The sequence below is a fragment of the Buceros rhinoceros genome, unplaced genomic scaffold (genome assembly GCF_000710305.1).
Source record: "Buceros rhinoceros silvestris isolate BGI_N320 unplaced genomic scaffold, ASM71030v1 scaffold11265, whole genome shotgun sequence".
NCBI lineage: Eukaryota > Metazoa > Chordata > Aves > Bucerotiformes > Bucerotidae > Buceros > Buceros rhinoceros.
Genome location: NW_010413459.1, coordinates 1,872 through 29,117, shown reverse-complemented (window position 1 = coordinate 29,117; position 27,246 = coordinate 1,872). Strand labels below are relative to the sequence as shown.

Sequence of the window (27,246 nt, the reverse complement as noted above, 5' to 3'; positions counted from 1 at the left end):
TTCAGCAGGCTGGGAAGTGTTGATTTACCAATTAGCCAACATCACCTCTATGTTACAGGCTGAAAGAAGAAGGCCTTCTCTTTTTTCCATGCAGAATATCTTCCCACAAAGAAAAGACTGTTTCTTAGCCAGATGAAAAAGCTCGCTTAAATGAGATTTAATTAGGCAGTAATTCATGCTGCTTAATATTTTGTCACTGTTAAAACTGATGTGGCACTGATTCTTAATCAGAATTGAGTTCCTGACTCCAGGCTCTGAAAAAATTAAGCTAAATACTTACTCTCTTTGTTTTGCTTGGGGGGTTTTTGGCGTGGTTTTTGTTTTTTTCCTCACCTGGCAGCTTTTTACACTGCAGTAGTTCCACCCCACAAAATGAGAAGTGTGAGTAGAACATTTTGCAGTGTGAAAAGAAAAGCATTTGGCATAAAAAAATTACTTGGATTAGTATAGAATGGCTGGCTCTTTAAACAGAAAAATCTGAAATGTTCGGTTTATTTGCTTCTTGTTTTTTAAACTTTAAAAAAATGTAGAAACAACATACCATGTTGTTCCAGATAGCAGTGCCTGAGTTATCTTCCACGGTGAAAAAAACTGGTTTGCTATGACTAGAAATACTGATTAAAGTTGAAATGCTAATCAGTTATTCATTCTTTCTTTTTTTCTTTTGTTATTTTCTAGAGATAAAAAAGCTTGTAACATGTACGTATTTGTACCAGACTGTGCTTCCAATGCAAGAACAACAGTGATAAAGCAGCTTCATAGTTTTTGGAAATGACTTATAAGTCTTCGTAAAACCTTTTTTAAAATACAAGTTTTATAGTTGTATGTGGCAACAAGGTTAACAAGAGTAATGAAACATTAATGACCTTGGTATTTCATTATTCATGGATATGTAAAATTAAAAGGTGTGGGTTTCCTCCTGTTGGTAACTTTACCTATTGCCTTACTGTTCTTGTGGTCTTAGTGGAGTGTGCGAGTTTATGCAGTTAAAGCATATACGGTGAAATTTTACACTGCGATATCCTAGAAAGAAGTGGCCTCGCCTAGTCAGATTGCTGAATAGTTGCCAAATCTTTAATTACAGACTTTGTTGGCTCAGTTTAGAAAAAACTAGAATACTTTGGAAGGGGCATTTATACGTGTGAGCTGCCTCTGGCATGTGGGGGATTTGTCCCCTACGCCTGTCAGTGGCCAGTGGTTGAGCCTCCCTCTTAGCACCACTCCAGCAGCAACGACAGACAGCGGTTTAAGTCCGTACGGTTAGGTGGTCCAGTAAAAACTTCAGCCTGAGGAGATGAAAGAGCCACAGATCTGAAAAGACATGTCGGTGTCCTCACTGCAGCTTAAATGCTTCTGCAGCAGGATATTGTCGTTTATTGACCGCGTTGTTTGTGCTGGTACAATCTCTGATGGAGAGCTTTCTTGTTTTTGCAGTACGGTGTAACCATTTTCACAGGGAACGCCACGTAACGAAAGGCTGCGCAGGCACTGCACACTGTGTCACACACCTTTTGGATTTCTTTCACGGTTTTATTGGTTTTATTTTATAGCAGGATGAGCATCGTTGTTTGAAAAATGGTACTTGTTACATCCGTTTTCTATTCATTGCAAAGGAAAAGACTCCTTGGGTTTAGTCTCTTGACCTGTCACATAACTGTGACCTTCCTAGTCCACTAATACACAGAGTCTAGTAAGTTGCCCATCATAAAGAAAAATAATTTGGCATATATTTCAATGTGTATCGTCTGGAAACGTACTGGAAATTACACATCTAATACATTATGCATTATTCTGATCACATACAGATTTTCTTTTATAAAAACTATATTAATATATTATATTAAGCAGTCATTGGAGGAGTTACCCTAGTACAATCAGTTGTGAATTCATTAAAGTTTTGTAATTCATGGACTATCCAAAATTCTTATCTGCAACACATACAGCAGATATTTCAATATATCTACTACCATCTGTATGTTGCCACACAGAATTTTCTTTGATAAATTTTTCTATGTGTTTTATGTTATTGATTATAATAAAATTGTGACTCTTACTCAGTGCAAGTTGTAGCTTTCAGGTGTTTGAAGTGTTAGCCACAGTCTTTCATACAAAATTGCAATTGGAAGTAAAGTCTTATTTTAGACTGTGTATTTACATACGCAGTTCAGTTGTTTTTTGTTGTTTTGGTTTTTTTTTAAATTTACTTTGTTCACCTTTCACATAGTTAAAGCTGTTGGATGTGGTTTTGTGCTTAATACTCTATAAACTTCACTGGTGGTGAGGTGTTAGTGAATTCAGATACCCACAGAAGACAAGTTGATCCCTAACCTGTTAAAATACAGAAAGCTTTTTGTAGGGTGTGTTAATGTGAGGGATACGTGTAAGAATAGTCCTAATGACTAACAGAATTTGGTTAATCAGTAACTGACTGTTTTCAGTCATGAGTAATGGCAGTATGGTATAATTTTGTATATTCCTGCATGTATTTATTTGTAGTTGGAAGATCCAGTGTCTTTGAGATACGACGTTTTTCCCCCCATACTTCTGCATCAGCAGAAGCAGAGCACCTGTTGGTAGGCAGTTGATATAGTACTGAACACGAACAAGTGCCTGAAAACTGGTCCTAGTCCTAGAGTGTTGCCTGATAGATAAAGACACAACAGAATACACTGAATTTAACTCTACAGGTGCTTAGAGATTGAAAATCATAAATATAATAATGTCTTAATAAATGGAGATCTTCCTTTATTAATAACAATGACGGATTTTTTTTTTTTGGCATGGAGAAATGTTTAATGCATATTTGTGCACACTCTGTTCTGTTTGAAATTCTTTTTGTCTTAATTACAGTCCAGAAAAAGCTTGGCTTCGTTTCCAACCTACGTTGAAGGTAAGATAGTTCTACAATTTCTAAATGTTTTTTCGTGTACCAAAAACTCCAGTATTTATAATGTATTTTTTTTTAATTTGCTGAATAGAAGAGCTGCTAGGGTTGGGTAGTCTGAGTTAGATTAAATTGTCTCCAATCTGGAACCTGAGCTAAATCCTAATATGCTTTTTCAGAAGTTCAGAAACATGGAGCTTTTATTTTTTTTCTTAGTGTTTTTTTCATAGCTTCTGTGTCAATTCTGCTGGTTTTTTATCAGTATCTCTTTAAAACAGCAATAATTTTGTTATAGTACTTGCACAGCACATACGACTGTGTATAGACAGGGAAGACAGGCCGGGCAGAAAAGACTGTAGCCCTCCCTCCAGCACTGCTTTCAGCTGGCGGGCTCACTCTAGGTTCAGTTGGATTAATTAGCAGAATTGAATTAATTGGATTAATTGGCAGCCCTGCCAGAGGAAATCTGTACTGCTTTACAGCTGCTTGTCCTCTAATTAAACAGTGCTTCCTGTCTTAGAGTTAAGACTGTGGATTTATTCAAAACAATGTGGAAAAGCAAGTTACCCGCTACGTGAACTGCTGTTACCTTTCCTATGAGTCTGCATCTTGTGTGTCCAGGAAAACTGCATGCTGTCAAACCCCGTGATTTCGTAATGAGAGCATGACAGAAGCAGAGAATCAAGAGTTTCACTGCAATTTTAACCCCTGCCAGCAGTTGTTCCGTATGCTCGATGAAATGCCAGAAATGAAGTTGATGTGATACATCCTTTGGAATGTCTTGGAACTCCTTGGATTGCTTTACAGTGTGCTGTGTTTAAGCAATTACACAGTAGTTCTCTTTGGACTACAAATTGATCATTGGTTTAGTCTTCAGTGGTTCAGCTACATATTTTGGCCAGAACCTCAGTGAATATAAACTTCATATATTGTTTTGAAACTGGCTGAGCTTCTGAATTTGCAGCAATGAAGGATCTCTCTTAGAATTGAAACCATCTCCTAGTGGTAGCCCTGTTTATGAAGTGCTATATTAAATAATCCTCCCCTCCTTTAAAGAAAAAAAAATACATGCTAGAATTTTCTTAGATCTTGATCTAGTGCAGAATTCTTAAAAAACCCCATATTTTCCATTTTTATCCACTAGCAGACAAAGAAAAACTTGCCAGCACCTGTGCTACACTTTCATTCAGATAATAATTTCGTTGTGAGAGGTAATAAATGGAGGGGGTCTTATAAAAAGCAGTGCTGTCTGCGCTGCTCTCTTCTGTTAAAATTAGCACAAAGTTGGCATTCTGAGTAATGTTAAAACCCTAAGCCTCATCACCTCCATCTCAAGATACCCCTTGAAATAATAAAAACTCCATTCTGATGTTGTAGGGATTTTACTTTTTTCTTAGAGGGGGGAAAAAAGGCAAACCTAGAACCAGTTTATTTTTTTTGGTGATACTTTTACCATCAGCATTCTTTAAGATGGTTTGCATTTTCACATGAACATAAATTGTTTTTCCTTACTTGTAAGAAAACAAGAAGCTTCTTAGGTTAACTAGCCTCCCTTTTGGACCACGACAATTTTAATGTGTAGCAAAATAGCAAAAAATAGAACATTTTTACCTATACAGTTTTTAGATATAATTGCCAAACCCCAAGACACTTAGAAATCGTAAGTGCTGCTTTGCAGGGATTTACATTCTTAGGTGCTGAACACTTTCTGCTGACTTTCCACAGAAGTTGATGGGAGTCAAATCATGAAGAATCCATGAGACCAAGAGAGTTTTTTACCATCAGGAGAGCCCATGCTCCACGTATTTAATAGATTTTTTTTTTTTAACTCTATACTTTTCCTCAATACCCTTGTTGAGGCTAAGAATGATTTTCAAAGGTCTCTGGCATAAGTGCTTTGCTTAATAGGACAATTGGTCACCATGGTAAGGGGGGACGTGTTGTACCTGTAAAGCATTCCTGGGCTGGTTCCTCTGCCTGTCGTACTAACTGAGGCTAACACGCAAGTGAGCAGCAAGTGCTGATGGCTGTGATGAAACTGCACCCTTCCTCTTTCTGTTTCTGACTGTTGATCTTAGAATTGCAAGGCTGGTTGTGGATGGGTGAGGGGTGAACTGAGTAACTGTGTCTGTCCCTTTATAGCAGTGAAAACTCAGAGTATTTTGCTCCAGGGTGATCCCTGCTCACAAAAGAAAGAGCTGTTGTGAGAGACAGACGGGATTAACAGTTACAGCTTTTGCTGGAGAGGCTGGTTGTGGATGGGTGAGGGGGGAACTGAGTAACTGTGTCTGTCCCTTTATAGCAGTGAAAACTCACAGAGTATTTTGCTCCAGGGTGATCCCTGCTCACAAAAGAAAGAGCTGTTGTGAGAGACAGACGGGATTAACAGTTACAGCTTTTGCTGGAGAGGTTTGTATTGGGTTTGAATGGCAAGGTTGTGGTAGCAGGCAGCCTGCAGGCTTGGCTCCTGTGAGAAGATGCCAGGAGTTTCCCCTGTGTCCGAGAGAGCCAGGGCTAGCTGGCTCCCAGACAGACCCACCACTGGCCAAGGCCAAGCCCATCCACAACAGTGGCAGCACCTCTGTGGTAACGTAGCGTAAGAACGGGGGAAAAAAACCCAACAACAACAGCTGTACCTGGAGAGAGGAGTGAGAATACGTGAGAGAAACAGCTCTGCATACTCCAGGGTCTGTGAAGGAGGGCATGAGGTGCTCCAGGCACCAGAGCAGAGATTCCCCTGCAGCCCCTGGTAAAGACCACAGTGAGGCAGGCTGTCCCCCTGCAGCCCATGGAGGTCCACTCTGGAGCAGAGAGCCACCGGCAGCCCGTTGAGAACTCCCCACTGGAGCAGGAGAAAGCTGGAAAGAAGCTGTGACCCTGTGGAGAGCCCACTCTGGAGCAGGTCATTGACAGGACCTGTGACACCGTGCAGAGAGGAGCCCACGCTGGAATAGGTTTGCTTGTAGGTCTTGTGACCCTGTGGAAGGGACACATGCCGGATCAGGGGAAGAGGGTGAGGAGTCCTCCTCCTGCAGAGGAAGGAGCAGCAGAGACAATGTGTGATGAACTGACCTCCATTCCCGTTCCCTGTCCCCCTGCACTGCTCTGGTGGAGGAGGTAGAGAAAATCCAGAGTGAAATTGAGCCTGGGCAGAAGGGAGGGGTGGGGGAAAGTGTTTTTAAGATTTGGTTCTGTTTCTCAATACCCTACTCTGATTTGATTGGCAGTGTATTAAACTAATTTCCCCGAGTCAAGTCTGTTTTGCCCGTAATGGTTATTGATGAGTGATCTCTTCCTGCCCTTATCATGACCCGAGAGCCTTCCGTTATATTTTCTTTCCCCTGGCCAGCTGAGAAGGGGGAATGATAGAGTGGCTTTGGTGGGCACCTGGCATCCAGCCAAGGTCAACCCATCAACCCACCACAGATGCTGAGTGCATTTGCTTGTTGTTTTGTGCCTTTGAAACTCCTGTGTACTGTATTACCTTGCTGAACTGAAGTTACGTCAGAGTAGGATTTGTGGCCATCAGGTGCAGGCTCAAGTGCTCAGAGTGCTGCTGTGTTGCTGTGGTCCGGCATGATTTTCCTCAGTGATTACTTTCCTGTGTTACAGTTCCTGGACCTTGCGATCCTGAAGACCTAATCGATGGAATCATTTTTGCCGCCAATTACCTTGGCTCGACTCAGCTCCTTTCTGATAAAACACCCTCCAAGAATGTGAGAATGATGCAGGCTCAGGAAGCTGTCAGCAGGATCAAGGTAAGGAATAATTCCTGGTATTTCTCGAGCAAGTGCCTTAAGGTCGCACATAGGAACTTCTTACTTATGCAGTATTTTTTTCGTGTGGGGTTATCTGTGGTTTAAGAAGCGTTAAGTGTCTCATCGTTCTTTCTGCAAAATAAATCACGTTTAATGCTGCTTTTGGAAACAGACATAAGGAAAACTTAATGGATCATTTTAATTCCCTATAGTAATACTTGTGCCATGTACTCTAAGCCAGAATCTGAAGTGAATGGTGGTCTTAATTATACAGTACCTGGGCATTGAGGGAAAACAGGTTTAGGGTGTAACTAGTCAGTTCTGCAGCTGCTTCTGGCTTGGCACTTGGTGGAACTGGTACTGTGGTAATGTCTGCAGTCATTTTTGACTCTGCTCTGGATACTAGTTTCTCCACCACGTAACAGCTATGTGGGGATTTAAAAAGAAAAAGAAAAGCCTGTGAAGGTACCGAGATGTATGAAAAAATAATTTGTGCTGGAATCTGCTATGTTTGCTTTGTTTATTTGGAAGACAGAAATGACCACCAGTTTCTGTATGGGCCATGACAAGCCATGTGCATGCTGCTGCGTTGTAAGTTACCATCACGACTTTCTCAACTGAAACTAAGGTGTGTGGAAGAGGTATTGCACAGTTGCGGAGGATGCTGCAGTATTCCCATTATCCACACGACTGGGAGCTAGGCATGCAGCTTCATCTTCTGCAGATTCATCTAACCAACACAATCTTGTCTGAAGGTTTTCCTTGGTTTAATGCTTGTGCGTTGTTCTTTTGTGTAGTTTATTTTGGATTCCAGCTCAGATTCTGTGTGCAGTTGTATAAAAAAGAAAGGAAGAGATACAGCGTGTTATCAGCAAGGCCAATAGCACTGTCTGTTAAGGTTGGCTGACGCTTTCTATTGTTATTATTCCTTCTAATGTTTTTCATGCCGGGTGTTCAGCTTGGTCTGAGTATGAAATGTTCACAAGGATGTTCCAGCTAGAACCGTTGAAACACTTCCAGAAATTGTAATTTTGCTGATGTTCAAATACATAAGTTCTTATAACCTTGTCTCTGAAAATTAGTAACACTAGCATTTTAGAAGAGGCAGGAATGTAGCCTTCCTCTTAAAGATAGGTCATCCTCTGCCATCTCCGTAGAAGTTTCCAGAAACTAAAGCGATTACTGAGCCTTTTGAAAAAGAACGATTTATCTGTGTTGGTTGAAGACACTGGATTCAGCAACATTTTTAAAAAGGGGTTTTTATTCAGCTTTCTCAACCCTGGCAGGAGAACCCTGGTGGGTTCTTCCCAGAGCTGCAGTGGAGACTTTCCTCTAACAGAGTCTGCTTCTCTCCTGCTCTGGGTGCGTGTAGGGCTGTGCCTCTCTGTTCAGCAGTCCCCATTCTTTTCTGGTGTTTGGCCAGTGGTGCAGCAAAGTTGTCTGGTTGGAACGCACAGGAAACGAAAGGTAAAATAGAGAAAGGAATGCAATAAGGTCTTCAGCGAGGCTGGATCTAGCAGGCTTGCATCACTGGAGGCTGAAAGGAAAGACTAGCATCAGGTGTCACAGGACACTGCTATCAGGAGTCGAACTCGAACCTGGGGCTGGGCAGGAAGTTTGCACCTGGAAGGGAAAGCTTGCACAGTAAAGATCGAAGGGATGTGTTAAGACTGAAATAGAATTGATTCAAAGTGGGCCTGTGCGATACAAGCGTGTACAATCTTTCTCTGATACTATATTTATTTCGTAGAAATTCATTAAGAACATAAAGTTCTTTCTGTTAGGCCTTAGCACTGCTGTGCCTCAAAACAGAAGAAATCATTTAACTCATAAGCCCCATAATTTATACATCCATATAAATCAGCATCCTTACAAATTTTTGGCTGTAGTAAGTTTTTCTCAGGATGGAGGTCCAAGGTGTTGAATTGTTGGCTTGGTAAAACCCTGGCTGGTGTGCATCATTTTCTGAAACCGCAAGTGTATTTCAGAGCAGTATTGGCTTACTGCTTGGCACACGACACCATGGTACGCTTCTTTGACAGTTACACTGATGTTCTGCTTCTAGGTGAAGCTCAGGCAGTGTGAGTATACCTCCCTGTATCTTTGTTGCTGATTGCCTTTAAAGCTAAACTTTTTTAGTGAGAGATCCATTATGACAGATGAAGTTCCTGCTGCCAGGTCATCGCTGCGTAAGGTAGCCTTTGGCCCAAGCGTGCTTGCACAGTGACTGTGACGCTTGCTCCCCGCTCAGGTTTGTATACAGTGTGTTAGGCACTGCATGGGAAACATTTTGCTATAGTTAAAGAAAACAAAGGTTACGAATTAAGAATGAGCTTTTAGAATTGCAGACTTGAAGTAAAGAGCATTAAAAAGGGAGGAAGAGCTTTGTGTAAGGCTTGCTGCATGTACCTTCCCTGTGAGTGGATTCCTTTTGAATTTAATAATCCCTGCCATGCTCCCTTTTTGTAGAGCCTTCAGACCACATACTCATTCTTGTAGACCATGAACAGATTTTGAAAACAATTCCTCGTGTTGCTATCGTTCCATTTAAAAGTAGGAGAGTTGGGGGGTGTCTTGCTTGGACGTAAATTAAGTTAAAACAGATGCGGTGCTTGGAAGGCATTCATCAGATATAGGGATTTCTTATTTCCACTGGGAGGTACTTTTAGCAATAGAGAAGGTATTTCACCATTCTCAGACCGTAATATCTCAGTTCTCCAGGTAGCACAGAAAGACCTGCTCACATTTTACTTGGCGTAGATCTGTAATACTTGTAGCAGTAAAAATGTTGGTGCTCGTGGTTTCAGTTCACAGCTGATGTGTGCTGTTACATGTCACATATCAACTAACAATTAACTGTCGTTTTTATTTTTCATCAGCAGATCTGAGCTGTGTGGCAGGTGTGAACATTTTTAGATGACAGCTGATTTAATGACTGAATGTAATTTAAGATAGAGCTCATATGCGGAAATTGTTAAGTATCGTGAACACTGCCTTTACTTAGCTTCATCTGGGTGTTCACTGAGTTGCAGAACATTTTTTCTCGTGGTTAAATGGGTTCAGTATATTTAAGACATACCTGTAGCAGAAGTGAAAGCTTGCTGGTTTTTAAAAATTTGCGATTTTGGAAATTTTTACTAGATATATAGTTACATTTCATTTACCTTATATGAAAAGCCTGAACTGTATATTTTTAAAAATTATTATTTTGTTGAGATTACGTGGTTTTTTTCTAAGAATACAGAAAGAATCTGTTGATTTAAATTAGCAAAATAATTTGACGAGTATTTTTCTGATAAAAGTGCCTTCAATAAGATTATCCTAATTTGTTTTTTTACAGTTGATAACATCTCTGACATTTCTGTGAAGTGTTAAGACACTTACTACAGTTGGATGTTCCATATCATTACTTCAGTTCTATGAAATACATGAAAGCAGCTCTTCTAGAAATTAAAATACTACCAAGACCAGATGCTGCCATTGCAAGAGAGAATTTTCAATAAATCGAATGCTAGTGTATTTCAATTAATCTTTGGTTCTGCATTGTAAACATCTAGCTCAAGGATTTTTTTTTTCCCCCGCTTGTTTTTGGCCCATACGTTGCTGCTTTTGTGAGATCCATCACTCTGTAAGGTTGGGGAGAGGGAAAATTGTCTGAAGGGGAGCTTGATTTTGGAAAGCAGTTTAAATGTTCTGTCTCATGTTCAATCTCCCTCTTGCCTGTTGTACAGCAGGCAGCTGTTATTAAAGATGAGTATATTTTTTTTGAGTACAGATGTAAATTAGAATTAATGTAATGGAGGGCCTGCAGCCCGAGGCAGTTCTAATTGCTTTTGCAATAGTTTGCAATCAGCAGACTATCAAATACTCTTTAGATTGTAAAAGGTGACTAAAAGCTAGTGTGAGAATGTTTATATTTGTAAATAAGCAGCACGGTCTAAAGTTTTGGTAGCTGCTTTCAGGTTTGTTTAGACGAAACCTAGCAGGTTTAGGATGTAAGTATCAGCATAAGACATCTGATGTGTCTTGTGATTCAGCGCTCCTGCTTGTTCTTCCTGAAAGTAGTTAGCGGTGAATCTCTGTGAAGCCTGTGGTAGTAAGCCTCCTTCCCACCACAGGAACACCTATTAATTTAATTAGCTAGGAGGATGTTACTGTTGAAAGTAAAAAGATTTTTTAAGATTTTAAAAGAGACCTGCCAGCCTGGTGAGTATCGCATTTCTTCAGTAAGCACGTCCGTAAATTCAGTTCACCTTGGTTTGAATTAATGGTTGCAAGATGGTAAGAGTGATGGTTCTTCGTGGTGTTCCTGGTTGGCTCAGCAGTAGCACATAAGGAGTCAGTTGGTTGCGATGGGTTGATATGGGTTGATGGATATATGGGTTGATCATTGCAAGTAAATCAGTTAAACAGCTGAATGACTGTTTATTTTGAGGTGTTTGTGGAACTCAGGTAGATGCTCCGCTGCCTTCTTGAAAAATGTGGTAGTATGGACAAATCTCTGTGCAGGTGTCACAGGAAATCCTGTTGTCCAGACGTGCACTGGTAACACTGATATGGGTAAGTCAGCATAGAAGGAGGGGGAGACGGAGGTGAAAGTTACCTTCTGTCCTTTGGTTTTTCCAAGACTGTTTAAATATGAGAGCAGTGGGAAACTTGAATCTAATTTCTTCAGATCTGAAAAAGCTGGAATAATAGTGATTAAGATTATTCTCTCACATTTTGCACTGGTGTTGCTTCAAAAGAAGTAACACCATTGTTTACGCTGCTGTAAATGAGGGGAAGCTCCGGGTATTTTTCCTAAAAAAAAAAAAAATCAACCAAAACCAGCAACCTTTTGTGTACTTCTTACTCTTTTGGTGTGGTTTCTTTTCATTTTTCAAGGTAATTGTGTCGAACACGAACTTTAAGCCGAAAGGAAAAGGAGAGGATTAATCATAGCAGAGGCTAATTTAGAACAGCTAGTGGTAGTCTGTGAGCCCTAGCGTTAGCGGGCAGGTTCCTGCTTGACTTGGAGTCTCTGTGAGTTCTTCTCTAACTGTTCTCCTGTCTCTGTTTGTTCCATGCTAAGCAGATGGCCCAGAAATTAGCCAAAAGCAGGAAGAAGGTGCAGTACAAACTCCATCAGCTTGATGTTATGCTTGTTCTTTTGTTTTCGGGGGAGGGGGGGATGGGTTTTGCTTCTGTTTTATTTTGTGTTTTTATTTTCTGCATCCAGCAAGTTTTTTTAGATTTATTTCTGAGCCACCATACAAGCTGACATTCTCAGAAATCAGTTGCCTGATTGGCCATTTTTTGTTTCTTATCATTAGCCATTTCATGTTAGAAACAAAGGAAAGATTGGATTTACCAAATGGTTACAGGCAGTACCCAAAATTCATAGTAAAGAAACAGGACTGACATGGCAAAGGTTTTAACTCTGTAAAATAATAGATTAAAATTAAATCTTTTGAAATTTATTTTATCTTTTTCTATAGGAGTTCTTTGTTTGACTCACAGATGTGTCAAATTGCTGGATGCAAAAAAGAAAAAAAGTTTGTGTACACACAGTAATATGCTGAGATTGACTCACCTTAGTAATAAGTTTTGTTTGTGGAGTTTTTAAGAATCTTTTAACAAATCTAATTTTTGTAAAAATTACAACTGATTGCTTTCTGTTAACAAAATACCACGTCTACAGTGCGTTAGTGCTTGAATAGTTCGTTGTCCTGACTGTGAAGGTCTTCGCCCCAGAACTGCATTATGAGTTTCTTAGTGTGGTACGGGATTTTCCATTGGTCTGGGCAGTCACTGTTAGCCCACATAGAAATCCGTCAGGCAAGAGATACTGTTAGGCCTTTCTGTGAAAGGCTTGTGTGAAAAACCTCTTTCAAGTGGGATTCGTAGTGTGGAGAGCATGGGAGAATCATTCTGAGAAATCCTGATGTATTTCATGTTGCATTCGGGTATAATTTTACTGAATCAGGAAAAATACCAGGGAAACTTTAATGGGTTTAGCAATTTTTCGAGTAATATCCAATTCACTTTCACATATATATGTATATCTATATATAGTTTCCATATCTTTGTGTTTATCTTTAGCTTCTGCAGTCGAGTACTATACCTTGCATTGCCATTCTGGTGGTTGTGTCTTAGTGCGCCTCTGTTCGTGGGCTAACGTGATGAGTAAGGATGTTACCTAATGTGTTTATTTGACTGACATCTATTTATTTGCAGGCTCCAGAAGGTGAATCTCAACCCATGACGGAAGTGGACCTTTTCATTTCTACACAGAGAATAAAAGTACTGAATGCAGACACACAGGTACGGACGAAGGCACCTCTGTCGGTGTTGTGGTGAAACTGGCTACTGAAATAGACTGTCACCCCACTGCCAAAATCTGCCCTTCAAAAAGTGTGGGCTCTTTTATTTCCCTTCAGGATTTCCTAGTAAGAAATCTGTGCTGAAGAACCGTGTCAAACGTGCAGTTACTCTGGCATGTCTGACTGTAGAAATTAATAGAATTTGAGGATAAGCTAATTGCAGTCAGCTCATTTCTTAGGAGTCATGGTGCGTCCAGTATTGATTGTTCCCAGCGTAGCCCAAAGTGTTTAATTTGAAGTTCATCGTCCTTTGCACATACATCCCCAGCATATCCAGGTTCTGGTACTGAGTTCTTTATTTTGTGCTTTAATTTGTAGAACTTGCTCTTTGTGAAACTCTTGTTTTCTGTTGGCATCTCCCCTCAAGCATTACGGGTATTACAGCCTGCACTTAACAAAGGTCCTGTATGGCCGGCAGGTCAAGGGAGGTGATGCTCACCCTCTACTCCACTCTGGTGAGATCTCTGTCCTGCTCTGGAGTCCTGAGCACAGGGAAAGACAGAGAGCTGTTGGAGTGAGTCCAGAGGAGGGTCACAAAAATAATGAGAGGGCTGGAGCACCTCTCCTACAAAAAAAGGCTGAGAGAGTTGGGGTTGTTCAGCCTGGAGAAGAGAAGGCTCTGGGAGACCTTACAGCAGCCTTTCAGTGCTTAAAGGGGACTTGTAACAGAGATGGGAACCGATGTTTTAGTAGGGCCTGTAGCGACAGGGCAAGGGGTGATGGCTTTAAACTGAAAGAGGGGAGACTTATATCGAACATAAGGAAGAAATCTTTTACAATGAGGGTGGAGAGAAACTGGCACAGGTTGCCCAGAGAGCAGGTAGATGCCCCATCTGTGGCTATGTTCAATGTCAGGTTGGACAGTGCTCTGAGCAACCTGATGCAGTTGAAGATGTCCCTGCTCACTGCAGGAGTGTTGGACTAGATGGCCTTTGAAGGTCCCTTTCAACCCAAACCATCCTATGGTTCTGCTGCCATTTGTTTTTTTCAGAATACTAGGTGTGCAGTAAGAACTTTGCTGAAAAAGCTGCTCACGTTGTTTTTTACATTTCCTAGGAAACCATGATGGATCATCCCCTGCGGACCATTTCTTACATTGCAGATATAGGAAATATAGTCGTTTTGATGGCTCGTAGACGAATGCCACGATCTAACTCCCAGGATAACGTGGAAGCATCTCACCCTTCCCAAGACGGCAAGAGGCAGTACAAAATGATTTGCCATGTCTTTGAGTCTGAGGATGTAAGGAATTACTCTGTTGTGTAATTTGCTAGGGGTGGAAATGTAAGCACGTTTTGGCAGGCTTGAAGTCCATTGCATTGTTCTCTCACTGCAACCAAATATTTCATCTAAGCAGGGGAACCTCCGTTTCTGTTTGCATGTTTGGACCAGGCATTTTATTCACAAAATCAGTGGTTATAGAAATGTTTCCCACCTTTAAGCTCCTTCAGTGCCTTCCAGTAGCAACAAGAGGAACGTCCAGTTGCCGTAGTTTACAAATTCATATGCAGAATCTGAATGGGTGAGTGAAAGTCTCTGAAGAGATGCTTACCTTCCTAGGGAAATTCAAATCCCAAGTCTTGCATCAAGGATCAGTCACTGATAACACCAGAAAGGTGATTCAAAAGGTGATTGTTTATTTTATTCTGAGACTTGTGCTGGGGAGTCGCTGCTGGCACCCCATCAAAAAGCCAGCAAAGAAAGTTGGTAATTCCGGCAATACTGAAGTGTGCTGAATGTCACAGCTGAGTGAATGTTAGTCTGTGGTGCAGGTTACTGAGTTACTTTATACAGGGCTTGATATTCTGTCTTCACAATCAATGCGCACAACTTGCTGATTTTATGCACCTTTTAAAGCTCAGTAACTGAAAGGTAAAAATCAAACATAGCAGATTGAAGTGGCTAGGTACGTAGCTGTCAGGATTACAATCAAGTTAGTTCTAATAATTCAGGAAAATAAAAAATCTCAGTTTTAAGCTCTCCAGATAGCAGAGTATCGGTTAAGAGAAGTAAGGTGAAAATACCAGTTTCTTATAAAACACTCATGCCTTCTACTCTACAGTGTACCAGCAGGGACTTTGAGATGGGAAGGCTGTTCTTGAATAAGCACCTGATTTTATGTGATGACGAATCAGTTTCAAACCTATGACTAGATAAATTTGCTGGTTGCAGATGAATGTATGTATGTGAGCTGCTACTGAGGTTAAAAAGTAAGGACAAGAGCCCTGATAGCAGTAATCCTCTACCAAAAATTTTGACAGAGAGCATAAAAAATTGTGTGTTTTTCCTTCCCCAATAACATGTAAGGCAGTTTTGCAAAGCTTTTCAAGAAACTGATGTGAAAATTAAAAGAAGTAGCTATTTTTTTTTTTTTTGGCTTAATATCACTTGAAGTGCTGCTAGCTTTGAGGCTGCTCTTCCTTTTTTTCTAGTTACAGTTTGGAGCGGCTGGTTCTCTTACTGGCCGGCTGAAAAGCAAAAATCAAGCTGTCGGATGCCAGAGGCTGTGGCTTCTTTTCCGTCAGCGTCTGACTGATCTAGACTTCCCGGCTCAGTTTCCAAGGCTGTTAGTAATACGTTAGCTGTCTGGAATCTGTGCGTCCTTTTGGAGATTGCTGATGTTGCTTTATGTGGCCTGTTTGTGTCAGATGTGATCCCTCCTATGCCACTAGATACTGGGAAGAGTACGTGCCTTGCAAAATTTATCTCAAACACCCCAATGGGTGAGGGGGAGTTAGAATGAAAACAGCGTGGCACCAGCAAGGACATGAAAGATCTTGTGCATCTAGTGGAGCAGCGCAGACTGTTCGTATTCTAAACTCATGTATCTGTCAGTGCCACCTTTTCTTCTTCTGGGACAGCTGAGTATTTAGAAGAATTTACCCAGTGGCTGACACAGAAACTGTAAGCTCTGAAGCAGGTGTTGGCCAGAAGAGTCCTTACCTAAGGAGGACAACAACAGATTTTCAACTGTATTTAGAGCTGCATCTTCAAGTGAGCTGAACCCTCGTGATGTGTCTAAATGCTGGGCATGTTAATGGGAGTGACCTTCCAGGACTCCTGTTCCTGGCACGCCCCGGACACCCCCTGTCCGGGTATGTGATGTCCAGAAGTAGAGCAGCGACTCTTTCACAGGCACCCCCTTGCCGTGGGGAAGGAGCTTGCGTGCCCTTGTGAGGTTGAGAGCTGTGCTGGGGGTGGCATGTGCCTCCGGTGGGGTCTCCCAGGCCAGACAGGTCTCAGCTGAAGGGTCAGACACAGTGTGTCCACAGGCAGGATGGGCTCACTGGCCTTCGGGCAGCCATCCTAGGAGAAGGACAACTCTGACTCCAGACCCGGGCAGATGGAGCTCGTTTAGCCCTGTAAGGCTCCATCTAAGAGAAGGACACTCTAACCAAACCTACGACCCAAGGACTTCGCTGTCACCGTCCAAGCTCGCCAGGCCCTGGCAGATGAACCTCAGGTGTAAAGGGTGGAGCCAGTTCCGCGCACGCTGCACCTCACCTAAAAAACCCACCGCGCAGCCCCGAAGGGTGCACTCATCGCTTGCAGTGAGCGTGGGGAAAGCCCTTCCCAGATCTTCGTTCGCGAAGCCAAGCCATGGTGATGGGAGTTGATGCTTTCCTGGAGAGAAGATGCATGTCTATAAATATAAAGTCCACGTTTATCTCCTCACTTAGGTTCTGAGCTATGGAGGTGTAGTTTTCCCATTTTCTTCCTGTCAAAACTGGCTTGATCGGAGCATTGGTGAAATGCTTCCAGTCTAGATATTGGCCTTCTCAGTGCCAGCAATCATGCCAGTCTCATCAGCAGGTTTAGTACTAGTCTGAGTTGCTTTAAGATACAATCAACTTTTTATTTCAGGGTTGTGAACCTGTATTAGGGGCCAGACTGGACCTTAAATACAGCTGGTAGGCTGTATGAAAAGACACCTCAGCAGTAGTCATTCTTCACTGGCACTCCCACCTTGTCAGCTGTGGCACTCTCCTCATCCCTCCTTCGCCAGAGCCATCACCGTGCTCCGAGGGACTGTTCACAGGTCACAGCACGGCCATCTCCTGTGCAGCGCGCAGTGCTCACAGCACGTATTGCTCCAGTGATGCACAGCAGTGCTCTGCACCGTGCTGTGCTGCTTCCCTCTCCCGTCTATTACCTGTCTCGTTCTAACCGTGATCACTACCTCAGAGGAAAACATCCCTCTGGTCTGGTGTTTGCATCCGCATCCCCCACCTTGCATGACACAGAGGTGTCCCCTTGTCCGCCTTCTGCCCGGTTTTTCTCCCACTGCTGCAGATGTGGAGCAGCTCACGGTGGGAGCACGGCAGGGCAGTGAGTGGTGCATTTGGTGGCATTTAGGAGCAGAGGAGGTTGTGGGAAGCTACAGCTGCCAAAGGGTGCACGCAAAGGAAAGGCTGAGGAGGAGAGCGGCTAGGAACTGGCGCAGTCATGGGAGCTGGAGGGCAGAAAGAAAGAGATGTGGGGAACAGAGGTTGAAGGAGACAACAGGGTGGAGAAGGAGGTGTGTGTGACCATTTCCAGACACGTCAAGGCCTGGATCCAGTCCCTAGTTGCTGCCCTTTTCCTGTTTCATCTGAGACTAAGGTAGGAGCAGCCCGTGTGGATGGGATGGTTTTGAAGGAAGGTAAGAAGAGGAGGAAGTACCTTTTTGAATGCGGTTGTGTGTTTTCTAGTAGACATTTTCGTTTTCACTGCTGGTTGGTTGGAGAGCGGCATTGCCTCTGCTAGAAGGTACGGCTGTCTGGGAGCTGCACGTGTGGGAAGAATCGTAGGTGTGAGCTACAGTCACTGCAGCAGGCATACATTTACATTTATGTTAGTGGTTCTTACCTGTGAAAGGATGGATTTATTTATATTTCTCATTTGTAGTTGCTCACCAAACTGGTAAGCAGGGCACAGGTGTCCTGGCACAGGTGAATGCGTTGACATGCTGTGGGTCTTTCAAATTCATTTTTGATGTACAAATACTTTAACAGGATCACAGTAACTTGCAGGTTCATCAGTTTGATGATCCCTTTTACAGTGTGTTTGTAACGGAAAGTATCAGTGGTCCAGACCATTGGAATGTTTCTTATCTTTCTTTTCTCTTCTCTGGGAACCACTACAGGCACAGCTGATTGCACAGTCCATAGGTCAAGCATTTAGCGTGGCTTACCAGGAGTTTCTGAGGGCAAACGGAATCAACCCAGAAGACCTCAGCCAGAAGGAATACAGTGACCTGCTCAATACCCAGGACATGTACAATGATGACCTGATTCACTTCTCCAAGTCTGAAAACTGCAAAGACGTATGTCTCACTTTTTCTCCATCACAGCAGTAAGCCACTCAGTGCCAGTTGCAAGCCCATGTTGTCAGAAATCAGAACACCATTAATGTTTCCTGTAAATGACCCCAGTAAGTCTAGAATATGCTCCCACGTAGGACGCCCTGTCGTTGGTTTTGTTTCAAAGGCAAACACTGAACTCAGAATTTATCATTTACCATCTGTTTGTGTTCTTTTTACCGAATGATTTTCAGACATGTTTGAAAATTAATTTAAAGCACATTAACATTAATGGAATTTAACATTACGGTAAACAACATAAAGGGTATAGGAGGCATGGATGTTTGTGAAAGCGGCTGATTCCAGGTTTTAAAGAATTGTATTTGCTGACAGGATTTGCAGCTTGGTTAATAAAGGTGAACCAGCGCACCACTGGAACAGACAGGTAGTGGTTTTCTAACCCACAGCCGTAAATTCATAGAGTCTCCTCCTGTCTAGCTTTGTCCATCCAGGCCCATGGCACCAGCGTTGCTTCCACTGCAATTTCCTCTACTTTTATGTGGAAATAAGTTGTGAGGGATATTTCACATTACGCAAAATCTGTATTATGTAGTGCTGATTATTTCGTGTTTGAATACAAATGAAATGTAGTACCCTGTTTTGTTTTGCCTCTGAATTAGGAAGGCAGGCTGCAGATAAGGAGGGTTATATGGTTTTGGCTTATATGAATATTTGGGGGTGGGGTGGGATGTTTGTTCCGTAAGTACACAGCAGCTTTTTTCTTCAAACACTTTTTCTTATGACACAGGTTTACATCGAAAAGCAAAAGGGAGAAATCCTGGGTGTGGTGATTGTGGAGTCTGGCTGGGGATCCATTTTGCCTACAGTTATCATAGCCAACATGATGCACGGAGGGCCAGCAGAGAAGTCTGGGAAGCTGAACATAGGGGACCAGATCATGTCCATCAATGGCACCAGTTTGGTTGGTTTACCCCTCTCAACATGTCAGAGCATTATAAAGGTATGGAGAATATTTCTTGAGGTTACACATCTTTAAAGGGTTACGTAACAGGAGAGCAGAAGGGATGGAACTCTTAAGTAAATCCTTACTGGATGTTTGTGTAGCATTTTCCATCTCATGATCTTTTACGGTGGGAATTATGCACCAGTTTTCTGACTCACAGAAAGTGAGCTCTGGCGTTTACTTGTCTAGACAAGGACTCTGTGCAGAATGTCACCCCCCAAGAGCATGTCTTGTTCAGAAGGAAGGTATTACCAGATACACGTTTAAAATTTTATGTTTGAGATGAAGCTATATGGACTTTCTTATTTATGAAAACAGCCTCACAGAGCTTCAGCAGATCATAACGTGTAGGCATGTGATGTAATGCTGGTGGAGTACTATAGAGAAATTGTTCTCTGATTTCTAGGAATATGCCTGTTAAACAGACTTAATTATTTAGGCAACTTTCTGCTAACAAGTTGTATTATGTAATATGTTTTCTCATGTTTTGTACTTTTTTAAATTGCAAAGTAAATTTTGCATTTACAAAGTAAATTTACAAAGTAGAAAAATCTACAAAGTAAATTTTTAATTTTTGTCCATGGATTAGTTTCTTAATACTTGAACTAAGGTGTTTGTTAAAAAGATTTCTCGTTCTGGTTTCCAAAAATGTTAATGCTGAGTTCTGATGCACAAGCCACTGAACCAGCCATTTTAGATTCAGTGAGTAGAAATGATAGCCTGGAAGTGTAGCATACAAAAAACATGGCAAAACCAGTCTTACATTTGTGAAGGAAGAGGGAAAAAAAATCATATTAAATATCTTTGTGCCAGCTTAAGTGGAACAAAACTCTCTGCAAATTTAGAGTTTTCACGTTAGCCATACTTGTTCCTTACTCCACATCAGTTTTATTTCTAAAACTGCGATGAGTTACGCTGCTCTGATTCAGAGCTTCCCCTGAGGTTCATTGTGCTCATCTGTACTTCCTCAAAACAGAACCAACCATCTTGCTGTTTCCAGCTTCTGCAGACCTCTCTCTTCCTCGCTGATCCTTGCTGCTGTTGCCATAGGAACTGCTAGCCATTTATTTTCTCTTTCTGAAGAGAAGACAGTCTGTATGTTTGCAGGTTTTCATAACCATACATCTGGAGCTGATCGTACAGCCCTTCTGCTAACAAGTATATACGACTGAATGATCTAAGCACGCGTTTAAATGCGGCAGAATTATCTCAGGATTTCAGATTTCTTCAGCGCACTGTAAGGTCTCTTATGAAAAGATGAGAATGTTGAGTAGATAAGAAGTATATCTTGCAAGCACTTATTTCAGTATTATGGTTGTAATCTCTGCTGCTAATTGACCATAAACCAATTGCAAACTGGGAGAGGTCAGAAGAAGCTTTCCATATGTGGTGATCATTCTCAGTTGCATCTTTTCCAGAGGCATCTGGAGCTGGCTGCTATCAGAAACAGGCTCGGGGACTAGCTAAGCAAATAAGTCGGTTAAATGATGCAACTGTTTTGTTTCTGATCAGCACATATTGCTAGTCTGCATAAGACTGGAAATTAGCAGTTTCTGAAATATATGTGCTTTCTGTAAAAAATTATTTGTTGGGGATCACATTATTGTTTTTTTCCAAGGACTACATTAAACAACTTGCACATTCATCTGGAAAGTAAGAACACAGTGCTACCGATTCTGCTGAGGGCAGGTAACTGGAGCGAGCTCAGGTGACTGAATTAGGCACCTGAGCTCCTCATAGAAATGGGCATCTACGGAACTCGGCATGACTCTTACCCTCACGGATTTAGAAGGCTGAGACAAAAGCCCCTCAGACTTTTGAGTAAACATCACACTCACAGCTAAGTGCAGGCTGGTTAGTCCTTGTCTTCTGCAAAGCGTGGTGTTGTCAAGACCTGTGTGTAGAAGACGAGTGGCCCTCAGGCATGTGCGGTGTGCTGCTAATTCCTCACCAAAGTGGAGCAGCCCGTAGTTGTGCAAGAGATGGAGTTTGGATCTTCTTTACGCTGCGAGTGGAGGTATTTCCCACAGCCACATCCTTTGTCTTTTGGTGTTCACACGCCCATTCTCTTGGACCTGCTTTCAGTAACGCACCAAGCTGAGCTCGGGGCTGTGTGGAAGTGAGGGCAGCTGCTTCCCATGTGATGACTGCATCCAGTTTCAGGCACTGACAGGAAAACAGGCTCTAAGGCAGTTCATCCAGTCTAGTGATTCAGGTGTCTATGGAATCTGGAGATCAGCTGAACAGAATCAGCAGCAATGAGCTGGATGGAGACTATGACCTGAAATACGGTAGGAATCATTTTTCAGGACTAACCTTTTGAAGTTAGTGTCAGACATGGGTTAGTTGCACTGGGACCCAGATTTCAGTTGTATGTATAAAGGGAATTCAAGAATAGAATTTTATTTGTGTATTTATTTATGGATAATACTCTCTGTGAGTGAAGCATTTCAGAAAAATACCGTACCTCCAAGAGCTCTGAATACGTGAACTTGTACAAGAAGTCAGATAGTAGTTATCCACTTTTTTGCATTTGAGTTTTCATGGAGCCAGGAAACCACAGAGTCTCTGAGGCTGGCAGTCACCGCTGGAGCTGGTCTGGACCAATACGCCTCGTTTCAAAGGAGAGCAGGTTGCTTAGGGCTGTGCCCACTCGGGTTTAAAAAACTTGGAAGGCTGGAAAATCCACAACTTCTCCAAGTAGTCTGTTCCAGTGTTTTACTACCCTGACGGTAAAAATAAATACTCCTCCTTCAATTTTCTTCTGGTAGCAGAGTTCATGATGAATGTGATAGAACTTGTTTAGAAGGGAGGAGGAACGGAAATTAGGAGCACCGCTTATACAGGCGTGACATGAGTAGGACCTGCTCTTTGCCTGACAGAATTGATTAGCGTCGCATTAGAGAAGCCACTTACAGCTATCTTAGTTACTTTCTTAAAATTTTATTTCCCATCCACAGTCATTGGCTTTTTTGTGAGCTTCACAGACCTGTTTGATATTCTTTTTATATGTGATTTGTGTTATCAAATTTGGAAATTGCCAGAAGGGAGCTGGTTTTAAAACAAACGTTGTCAGCTTCTTGGCAAGAAAAATTTGATGTTTTATCACACATTTCACTGAATATTCTGATGCTCGTGTCTGGCATTCGGTGATCAGATTCTGCTACAATGTGTACAAAGAACTGTATGCAGGGCGGTTCCCACGCTGATATTTTAACACTTTTTCTTCCCCCCGCAGTGCTTACTTTAAACGCTTCACTTTGTCTTTCCCAGCGCTTGTTCATGGTGATTTCTTTTCACAGGGTTTGAAAAACCAGGCCCGGGTTAAACTGAACATAGTTCGGTGTCCTCCAGTAACCACAGTTTTGATCAGGAGACCGGATCTCAGATACCAGTTGGGCTTCAGTGTGCAGAACGGAATTGTAAGTAGCTTTCACACTCACTGGTTACACTTGGATGGACATGAAGCTTCTTAACCTTTTGTGGATGAGTTTCAGTATGGGAAGGGGGAAGTTGCCATTTTCTCCCTTATAACAAGCAGGACTTTGCACAAGAGTTAAGTCTAAGATGTAGAAGCTAAGTTAATCAGAGGTATTTCTCGTCTTTGACTCTGCTTACTTCACAACTTCAGAGTCAGCCAGAGGAACAGAAAACTGGTTTAGGTGAGAGAAACAAAAATGTGTAACAGAGGCTGCTTTTGACCTGCATCATTCATGTTGGTAGCCCAGCCACTGCTTAATCTCAAAAGAAGAAGACTGTCCTTGACCCTCTGTTGCTGTAAGGCATCGGCGTCCTGAACATTGTTAAACTCTGGTCCTTTGTATGCCCTTATGTTTCCAAACCACAGCACACATGATGTACCACACAAACAGCCTTTTCTCACAGCTTGTTCTGCCCTTGGAAGAGAATACACAGTAATTTGTCACTAACAAATTTTACTTTGAGTCAGTGATCAATTACATTTCAGAATTTGTCACAAGCCTCTGTGTTTAAATGCTAATTTACAGTTTACAGGCAAAAATGGGTAATCTAAAGACTCCCTTTCTTATCCAAACACTGATAAATTTGTCCTTTCCCTTTCAGATCTGTAGCCTTATGAGAGGAGGTATAGCAGAGCGAGGAGGTGTGCGTGTCGGCCATCGGATCATTGAAATCAACGGGCAGAGTGTTGTTGCAACACCCCATGAGAAAATTGTTCACATTCTCTCAAATGCTGTTGGTGAGGTAAGAGCAGGCAGTGTGCCTAGGAAGTATAACATAGTTCAGCTGTTTACCACTTAGAACCACTGGAAAACTACTGGTTTCCCACAAGTTGTGTACCTCAAGGAACCATACTGGGACCAGTACTTCTTTATATCTTCATCATGACACAGATAGCGGGATCGAGCGCACCTTCAGCTGGTTTGCTGATGACACCAAGCTGAGTGGTTAGGTTGATAATCTCGAGGAAGGGGATGCCCTTAGAGGGACCTTGACAGGCTTGAGAAGTTGATGTGACCCTCATGAAGTTCAACAAGGCCAAGTGCGAGGTACTGCACTTGAGCTGGGGCAATCTCCAACATCAGTACAGGCTGGGGAATGAAGAGACTTAGAGCAGCCCTGCAGGGAAGGGAACCATACTGGGACCAGTACTTCTTTATATCTTCATCATGACACAGATAGCGGGATCGAGCGCACCTTCAGCTGGTTTGCTGATGACACCAAGCTGAGTGGTTAGGTTGATAATCTCGAGGAAGGGGATGCCCTTAGAGGGACCTTGACAGGCTTGAGAAGTTGATGTGACCCTCATGAAGTTCAACAAGGCCAAGTGCGAGGTACTGCACTTGAGCTGGGGCAATCTCCAACATCAGTACAGGCTGGGGAATGAAGAGACTTAGAGCAGCCCTGCAGGGAAGGACTCGGGGGTACTGGTGGATGAGAAGCTGGGCATGAGACCGCAGTGAGCACTTGCAGCCCAGAAGGCTGACTTTTTTTTTTACTGCACTTGAGCTGGGGCAATCTCCAACATCAGTACAGGCTGGGGAATGAAGAGACTTAGAGCAGCCCTGCAGGGAAGGACTCGGGGGTACTGGTGGATGAGAAGCTGGGCATGAGACCGCAGTGAGCACTTGCAGCCCAGAAGGCTGACTATATCCTGAGCTGCATCACAAGAAGTGTGGCCAGCAGATTGAGGGAAGTGATCCTCCCCCTCTACTCTGCTCTCATGAGACCTCACCTTAGTACGAGACCCCCTCCTGTAGTACTGCTTCCAGCTCTGGGGCCCCCAGCACAAGAAGGACATGGACCTTGCACGTGTGAGGCCTGGAGGAGGGCCACAAAGATAATCAAGGGGCTGGAGCATCTCTCCTATGAACACAGGCTACAAGAGTTGGGGTTGTTCAGCCTGGAGGAAAAACGGATCTGGGAAGACCTCACAGCAGCCTTCCAGTACCTAAAGGGTCCTACAAGGAAGCTGGAGAGGGACTTTTTACAACAGCATGTAGTGATAGGATGGGGGATAATGGATTTAAACTCCAAGAGCAGGCCATGAAAATGATCAAAGGCTGGAACACCTCTTCCATCAAAAAAGCTGAGAAAGTTGGGGTTGTTCATCCTGGAGAAGAGGTGGCTTCAGGGAGACCTTACAGCAGCCTTTTGATATGCAAAGGGACCTTCTAAGAAAGATGTAGAGAGACTTTTTACTAGGGCTTGTACTGACAGGACTGTGAGCAACAGTTTCAGACTGAAAGAGGGTCCATTTAGGTTGGATTTAAGGTAGAAATTTCTTATGATGAGGGTGGTGAGACACTGGAACTGATCACCCAGTGAAGTTTTGGATGCCCCATCACTGGAAGTGTTCAAAGTCAAATTGGACGGGGCTTCCAACAACCTGATCTAGGGAAAGTTGTTCCTGTCCACGGCAGGGGTGTTGGGATAGATGATCTTTAAAGGTCCTTTCTAACCCAAACCACTCTGTGATCCTAAAAAAATTCAAAACATTATAGAAAACACAAGAAAGGGTCCCTGCCTGTGGCAGGGGCATTTGGACTAGGTGGTCTTCAGAGGTCCCTTCCAACTCAGGTTGTTCGATAATTCTGTGATTCTACCTCTTAACAGCCAGTTGCTATTCAGATCTGAAGAGTGGAGGTGAGAGCAAGCGAGTGCACTGTTTATTGTATTGGTGTCCTGTAGTTCTCCTTTGTTTTAGAACCCTAATCTGAACATAAGAAGCGTCCACAACTTCAGATGTTTCACTGATATTAAACATAACATTTCATAAAATCACCACCTCCTGTACTTTAATAATAGACTGTGAAAACTCTCAGGTTTTACCTTTCCCTCCTGTCCTGTGTGACCTCAGCTAGTTCGTTCACCAGCGCTCTGTTGGACCGTGCATTTCAGCAACACTGACTAGCTTGCCTGCTTTCCTCTAGATTCACATGAAGACCATGCCAGCTGCCATGTACAGACTGTTGACTGCACAGGAGCAACCCGTTTACATCTGAAGCCGACACCTCGCCGTCACAATGTGCATGGAGGATGTTTTTACTCATTAGTGCTTGTCCCTCTAGTGCTGGATTTCTGTGTCTGCAGAGACCTCCCCTCACCTCTCCAACACACTGTCTCTCCTTCCTCTCTCCCTGTTTCCTCTTCTCCCCACCATTTGCCTTTGTTCTGGAAGGGGCAAAATATATCTAGGGGATTATTTTGGTTGCGTCTGTTTACCAGCGAAACTTCACACAGTTCCACACGCAAAACAGGAAAAGAGCAGCAGCATTGTTTACAGCAGGAGTCTCGAAGAAGATTGACTCTGCTAAATTCTCTATCATCAGTTCTATTTTTGTGGCTATAGTAGGAGAAACTGAGTAAATTTGATGTTGCTGAGTGAAAGGTGTCTTTCCCAAACAGGTGAAAGTATAGGGTGCAGTGTTCTCTTTGACATCCTGCATGTGACTTGACTTCCCTTGCCCTGTTTTCCCGCAGGCACTGAGCTCGGTATCAAAGGTTTATGTCTGTAGGGGAAGTAAAATACCACAAGGATGGTTGTGCCCTCAGGAAGAATCACCTGCTTACCAAGACTCGGTTAGTGCTGCTGTTGTAAAATGGACTCTCCAAGCACAGACCTTTTAATTCCCCACCGTAATCAGTTCTTCATTGTAGTAGGGCCCCAAAGGGTACTCTGTGAGTTGCTGGAACATGTTACACTGGCATTACTTACACTAAGTAATCTGGGAGACATTTTTTACAGCTGCCTCCCCCTCTCTGCCCCTAGGTTTCTAACTCTTTGTTTCCTTCTAATTTGTTTTAATATACAACGTGTCTTTTGTAGTCGGTTGCCTATTTTAGAGGTTAAAGAAGCAGGGGATCATCTTTAAATATCTACTAGAGAAATAGTGAGGGGCTTTCCCGAATAGCTACACTTTTTCTAGGCTCTTAATTCTGAATTTGGTGCACACAGCCACGTGTGCCAGTGTACATAGACATTTTTAAAATCCTGCTTGCTATTTATGAAGTTTGAATATAAGAGATCTGCAGATTATTCTAAGTAATTTTGTTCTCTGAGCCAGTTTTAGCATATAATTTTGTCCAAAGACGTGTCTAATTTTATTGGTATTTCTCTTTAGTTCATGATATAGATAACAGTGGAAGGGATGAGGTGGGAATAAACTTATTTATTTTGTTATATAATTTAACTTGTGATTTTTTTCCATATGTATGGCACTTAAAGGAGATATACGTGTACTATATGCACTTGTATGAAGATAATAAACTATGGGGATATATTGAAATCTAGGGTTTCACAGGCCTCTAACTTGCATGCTATAGACAAAGGGGAAAAAGGGGCTGCTTTTTTATGTTTTGTTTTGTTTTAAGAGCGAAAAAACAAAAATGCTGTGGCTTTTCTTCCTGGAGAGGAAAGTTCTCCATTCTCTGTAGTTACTTTTCACCAGGATTGT

General features: G+C 42.5%; 1 protein-coding gene across 1 annotated transcript in view; it reads left to right on the top strand.

Annotated features, from left to right (window-relative positions):
• Positions 1 to 25,794, top strand: part of APBA1 (amyloid beta (A4) precursor protein-binding, family A, member 1) — a gene marked incomplete at its 5' end in the record, with an annotated part of 26,246 nt that extends 452 nt beyond the window's left edge. The window contains 10 exons of the mRNA XM_010136740.1: positions 2,851 to 2,890; positions 6,497 to 6,642; positions 11,717 to 11,749; positions 12,859 to 12,945; positions 14,061 to 14,246; positions 18,130 to 18,309; positions 19,094 to 19,306; positions 22,612 to 22,731; positions 23,393 to 23,533; positions 25,723 to 25,794. Coding sequence (XP_010135042.1) covers positions 2,851 to 2,890; positions 6,497 to 6,642; positions 11,717 to 11,749; positions 12,859 to 12,945; positions 14,061 to 14,246; positions 18,130 to 18,309; positions 19,094 to 19,306; positions 22,612 to 22,731; positions 23,393 to 23,533; positions 25,723 to 25,794 — 1,218 coding nt within the window. The remainder of the gene's footprint in view (positions 1 to 2,850; positions 2,891 to 6,496; positions 6,643 to 11,716; positions 11,750 to 12,858; positions 12,946 to 14,060; positions 14,247 to 18,129; positions 18,310 to 19,093; positions 19,307 to 22,611; positions 22,732 to 23,392; positions 23,534 to 25,722) is intronic.
• Between the last annotated feature and the right edge of the window lie 1,452 nt (positions 25,795 to 27,246).